The 6,000-nt window shown below is 44.8% G+C and overlaps 1 protein-coding gene across 3 annotated transcripts in view; it reads right to left on the bottom strand.

The window, feature by feature from the left end:
* Positions 1-201: 201 nt before the first annotated feature.
* Positions 202-6,000, bottom strand: part of LOC124038634 (endothelial PAS domain-containing protein 1-like) — a 79,736-nt gene continuing 73,937 nt past the window's right edge. For 2 of the 3 annotated variants that reach the window (XM_046354715.1, XM_046354716.1), the window contains exons 14-16: positions 2,096-2,186; positions 1,792-1,959; positions 202-1,143 (exon numbers count right to left, since the gene is read on the bottom strand). In XM_046354715.1, coding sequence (XP_046210671.1) covers positions 992-1,143; positions 1,792-1,959; positions 2,096-2,186 — 411 coding nt within the window. In that variant the 3' untranslated portion in view covers positions 202-991. Of the gene's footprint in view, positions 1,144-1,791; positions 1,960-2,095; positions 2,187-6,000 lie in introns of those variants that run through there. The other variant, XR_006839388.1, reaches the window with a different exon arrangement.

Genomic DNA, 6,000 nt, shown 5'->3' with positions numbered 1-6,000 from the left:
TCCAATTGACTCAAATGATGTCATTTAGCCTAACAGAAGCTTCTAAAGCCATGACATCATTTTCTGGAATTTTCCAAGCTGTTTAAAGGCACAGTCAACTTAGTGTATGCAAACTTCTGACCCACTGGAATTGTTATAAAGTGAATTATAAGTTAAATAATGTGTCTGTAAACAATTGTTGGAAAAATGACTTGCGTCATGTACAAAGTAGATGTCCTAACCGATTTGCCAAAACTATAGTTTGTTAACAAGAAATTTGTGTAGTGGTTAAAAACGTAGTGGTTTGAAAAACGAGTTTTAATGACTAACCTAATTGTATGTAAACGTCCGTCTTAAACTGTATCTTGAATGTGCTAGGTCTTTGTGGCAGGGGTGGGGGCTTGGCTGAGGCCTCAGTCAGGGTTGTAAAGAGGTCTAAATTGTATTGGTTAAGGCTATTGGAGGGTAAGGGTGGGGTTGAAGATGGATATATCAAGGTAGGGTAGGGGAGGGTATAGGGGGTATAGGTCTGGGTCTAGGTAGCCACTTCCAAGGGAAGGTAGGGAGTTAGGGGGTGTAGGGCTGGGTCTAGGTAGCCTGGTCCAGGGTAGGGTAGGGGAGTAAGGGTTGTAGGGCTGGGTCTAGGTAGCCTGGTCCAGGGTACGGTAGTGGAGTAGGGGTTGTAGGGCTCGGTCTAGGTGGCCTGGTCCAAGGTAGGGTAGGGAAGTAGGGGGTGTAGCGCTGGGTCTAGGTGGCCTGGTCCAGAGTAGGGTAGGGGAGTAGGGGGTGTAGAGCTGGGTCTAGTTGGCCTGGTCCAGGATAGGGTAGGGGAGTAGGGGGTGTAGGGCTGGGTCTAGGTGGCCTGGTCCAGGGTAGGGTAGGGGAGTATGGGGTGTAGGGCTGAGTCTAGGTGGCCTGGTCCAGGGTAGGGTAGGGGAATAGGGGATGTAGGGCTGGGTCTAGATGGCCTGGTCCAGGGTAGGGTAGGGGAGTAGAGGGTGTAGGGCTGGGTCTAGGTGGCCTGGTCCAGGGCTCTCAGCAGGTCACTGCCCTGCAGCAGGTGTAGGTTGCCCTGGAGAGGGACGTTGACCTCACAGTCGTAGCGGGTGAGCTCTGGCAGACAATAGGTCTCAATGGATGGGCCCAACAGCCGACTGGCAACCCCTACACACACAACAAAGTCAGTCCATCATTAGGGAGTAGGTAAATTATTTTGGAGTCACTGTTATTGTAAATAGTTATTTAATATGTTTCTAAACACATTAATGTGGATGCTACCATAATTACGCATAATCCTGAATTCATTGTGAATAATGATGAGTGTGAAAGTTAGACACACAAATATCATATCCCCAACACATGCTAACCTCTCACCATTACAATAACAGGGGAGGTTATACATTTTGAGGGGGTATGATATTTGTACGTTTGTAACTTTGCACAAAAAGTCAACCCCTACACACTCAACAAAACATGGAGTCAGTACTAAGTAGGGAGGAAATGGCTTTGGGCCAATCGCCAATCAACCATCATCTGAAGAGGACAGTTCATTGACTGGCACCAAGTCATGGAAAAGGTCTGTGATTTCAAAACAAAGTATATCATTTTTCCAAATCAATTGCGTGCCTGTCTAAAAATAGATTTCAACATGCTTTATCATTTCCAAAATCGGCAAGTTATCATGAATGTATTTTCCTTGCCTGGTCACAGCCTGTCCAACTGGTTGTTATTGGTTTAATCAGTCAATCTTTTTGTAACGACATATGACACATGGGAGTAACATAACAACTGAAATGAACAAGCTAAACCTACCCTCTGTTTTGGAGGAGGGCAGCATACGGTATTCTTTGTAGTTGCAACACTGTTTGGGGAAGGATTTTCTGGGTGTACCATTTAAACATCCTGGATACCGGGACTTCCTGTGCCGCTGAAGGGGAGTGAGACACTTGTCAACACCCCCAGGTATGCACATACCTTTAACTGTAAAAGAAAGAGGAAGAGAGAGATTAAAATGGGTTCAATATCGCTCTATTTTCTCTTCTGTTCTTGTACTTTTAGCGATATTTGGTATTTTTGTTTGTGCACTGCATGTCCCATGTGGGCCACCATACAGTACCTTCCAGTGAGCTGGTGCTGAGAGATCTGTCCATGATGGCATAGCTTTCATTCCTCGTCATCTTTGAAGGAGTACTGAGGGTGGTGTCACCCTGACAAACACAAATACAAACACAGACACACATCACAATCAACAACCAAGTCTGGCCTATTGAGGCGTGACGGACTCCATCCTAGCTGGAGGTGTGCTCTCATCATATCTACGAAGATAGACAGGGCTCTAACTCCCCTAGCTCCACAATGAGATAAGGTGCAGGCCAGGATAGTGGAGTTTGCCACTAGCACAGTCAGTGTAGTAAGCTCAGCTATTCCCTTTGAGACCGTATCTGTGCCTCGACCTAGGTTGGGCAAAACTAAACATGGCGGTGTTTACCTTAGCAATCTCACTGTAATAAAGACCTCCTCCATTCCTGCCATTATTGAAAGAGATTGTGATACCTCACATCTCAAAATAGGGCTACTCAATGTGTTAGGTCCCTCACTTCCAAGGCAGTTATAGTCAATGAACTGATCACTGATCATAATCTTGATGTGATTGGCCTGACTGAAACATAGCTTAAGCCTGATTAATTTACTGTGTTAAATGAGGCCTCACCTCATAACCATATCCCCCGCACATCCCGCAAAGGCAGAGGTGTTGCTAACATTTATTATAGCAAAATTACATTTACAAAACCCCCCCGATGTTTTCGTCTTTTGAGCTTCTAGCCATGAAATCTATGCAGCCTATTCAATCACTTTCTATAGCTACTGTTTACAGGCCTCCTCGGTCATATAAAGCGTTTCTCACTGAGTTCCCTGAATTCCTATCGGACTTTGTAGTCATGGCAGATAATATAAAATTTTTTGGTGACTTTAATTTTCACATGGAAAAGTCCACAGACCCACTCCAAAAGGCTTTCGGAACCATCATCGACTCAGTGGGTTTTGTTCAACATGTCTCCAGACCTACTCACTGCCACAGTCATACCCTGGACCTAGTTTTGTCCCGTGGAATAGATGTTGTGGATCTTAATGTTTTCCTCATAATCCTGGACTGTTGGACCACCATTTTAGAATCTGCTCAGACTCCAACCAAGGATCATCAAAAGTTATGCTATACATTTTCGGACAACACAAAGATTCCTAGATGCCCTTCCAGAATCCTTCTGCCTACCCAAGGACGCCAGAGTACAAAAATCAGTTAACCACCTAACTGAGAAACTCAATTTATCCTTGCGCAATAGCCTAGATGCAGTCGCACCCCTAAAAACAAAAAGCATTTGTCATAAGAAACTAGCTCCCTGGTACACAGAAAATACCCAAGCTCTGAAGCAAGCTTCTGGAAGTCTTCTGACTAGTTTGGAAAGACATTACCGTGCAGTATCGAAGAGCCCTCACTGCTGCTCGATCATCCTATTTTTCCAACTTAATTGAGGAAAATCTGAAAAATCCTAAATGTATTTTTGGTACTGTCGCAAAGCTAACTAAAAAGCAACATTCCCCAAGAGAGGATGGCTATCACTTCAGGAGTGATAAATAATAAACTTCTTTGAGGAAAAGATCATGATCATTAGAAAGAAAATGACGGACTCCTCTTTAAATGTGCCTATTCCTCCAAAGCTCAGTTGTCCTGAGTCTGCACAACTCTGCCAGGACCTAGGATCAAGGGATACACTCTAGTGTTTTAGTACTATATCTCTTGACACAGTGATGAAAATAATCATGGCCTTCTTAACCTTCAAGCTGCATATTGGACCCTATTCCAACTAAACTACTGAAAGAGCTGCCTCCTGTGCTTGACCCTCCTATGTTGAACATAATAAACAGCTCTCTATCCACCGGATGTATACCAAACTCACTAAAAGTGGCAGTAATAAAGCCTCTCTTGAAAAAGCCAATAGGCCTATATCAAATCTCCCATTCCGCTCAAAAATTTGAGAAAAAGCAACTCACTGCCTTCCTGAAGACAAACAATATATACGAAACGCTTCAGTCTGGTTATAGACCCCATCATAGCACTGAGACTGCACTTGTGAAGGTGGTACATTACCTTTTAATTGTTTCAGACCGAGGCTCTACATCTGTCCTAGTGCTCCTAGACCTTAGTGCTGCTTTTGATACAATTGATCACCACATTCTTTCAGAGAGGTTGGAAACCCAAATTGGTCTACATGGACATGTTCTGGCCTGGTTATTAAGATCTAATCTGTCGGAAAGATATCAGTTTGTCTCTGTGGATGGTTTGTCCTCGGACAAATCAACTGTAAATTTCGGTGTTCCTCAAGGTTCCGTTTTAGGACCACTATTGTTTTCACTATATATTTTACCTCTTGGTGATGTAATCCGGAAACATAATGTTAACTTTCACTGCTATGCAGATGACACACAGCTGTACATTTCAATGAAACATGATGAAACCCCCAAATTTCCCTCCCTGGAAGCCTGTGTTTCAGACATAAGGAAGTGGATAGCTGCAAATGTTCTATTTTTAAACTCAGACAAAACAGAGATGCTTGTTCTAGGTCACAAGAAACAGAGAGATTTTCTTTTGAATCTGACAATTAATCTTGATGGTTGTACAGTCGTCTCAAATAAAACTGTGAAGGACCTCAGCGTTACTCTGGACCCCGATCTCTCTTTTGACGAACATATCAAGACTGTTTCAAGGACAGCTTTTTTGCATCTACGTAACATTGCAAAAATCAGAAACTTTCTGACCAAAAATGACGCAGAAAAATGTGTCTATGCTTTTGTCGCTTCTACGTTCAACTACTGCAATGCTCTACTTTCCGGCTACCCGGATAAAGCACCAAATAAACTTCAGTTAGTGCTAAACACGGCTGCTAGAATCCTGAATAGAACCCCCAAATGTGATCATATTACTCCAGTGCTAGCCTCTCTACACTGGCTTCCTGTCAAGGCAAGGGCTGATTTCAAGGTTTTACTGCTAACCTACAAAGTATTACATGGCTTTGCTCCTACCCATCTTTCCGATTTGTTCCTGCCGTACATACCTACATGTACGCTGCGGTCACAAGACGCAGGCCTCCTTACTGTCCCTAGAATGTCTAAGCAAACAGCCGGAGGCAGGGCTTTCTCCTATAGATCTCCATTTTTATGGAACGGTCTGCCTACCCACGTGAGAGACGCAGACTCGGTCTCAACCTTTAAGTCTTTACTGAAGACTCATCTCTTCAGTGGGTCCTATAATTGAGTGTAGTTTGGCCTAGGAGTGTGAAGGTGAAAGGAAAGGCACTGGAGCAACGACCCGCCCTTGCTGTCTCTGCCTGGCCGGTTCCCTTCTCTCCACTGGGAGTCTCTGCCACTACCCCTTTACAGGGGCTGAGTCACTGGCTTACTGGTGCTCTTCCATGCGTGTGTCACTTGAGTAGGTTGAGTTACTGACGTGATCTTCCTGTCTGGGTTGGCGCCCCCCTTTGGGGTGTGCCGTGGCGGAGATCTTTGTGGGCTATACTGGGCCTCGTCTCAGGATGGTAAGTTGGTGGTCGGAGATATCCCTCTAGTGGTGTGGGGGCTGTGCATCGGAAAAGTGGGTGGGGATATATCCTTCCTGTTTGGCCCTGTCTGGGGGTATTGTCGGACCGGGCCACAGTGTCTCCCAACCCCTCCTGTCTCAGCCTCCAGTATTTATGCTGCAGAAGTTTATGTGTCGGGGAGCTTGCGTCAGTCTGTTATATCTGGAGTATTTCTCCTGTCTTATCTGGTGTCCTGTGTGAATTTAAGTATGCTCTCTCTAATTCTCTCTTTATTTCTTTCTTTCTTTCTCTCTTTCTTTCTCTCTCTCGGAGGTCATGAGCACTAGGACCATGCCTCGGGACTACCTGGATGTATGACTCCTTGCTGTCCCCAGTCCACCTGGCCGTGCTGCGGCTCCAGTTTCAATTGTTCTGCCCTTGGCTATGA

Source organism: Oncorhynchus gorbuscha, linkage group LG06 (genome assembly GCF_021184085.1).
Source record: "Oncorhynchus gorbuscha isolate QuinsamMale2020 ecotype Even-year linkage group LG06, OgorEven_v1.0, whole genome shotgun sequence".
In the NCBI taxonomy this organism is placed as follows: domain Eukaryota; kingdom Metazoa; phylum Chordata; class Actinopteri; order Salmoniformes; family Salmonidae; genus Oncorhynchus; species Oncorhynchus gorbuscha.
This window is presented reverse-complemented; position numbering and strand designations above follow the sequence as displayed.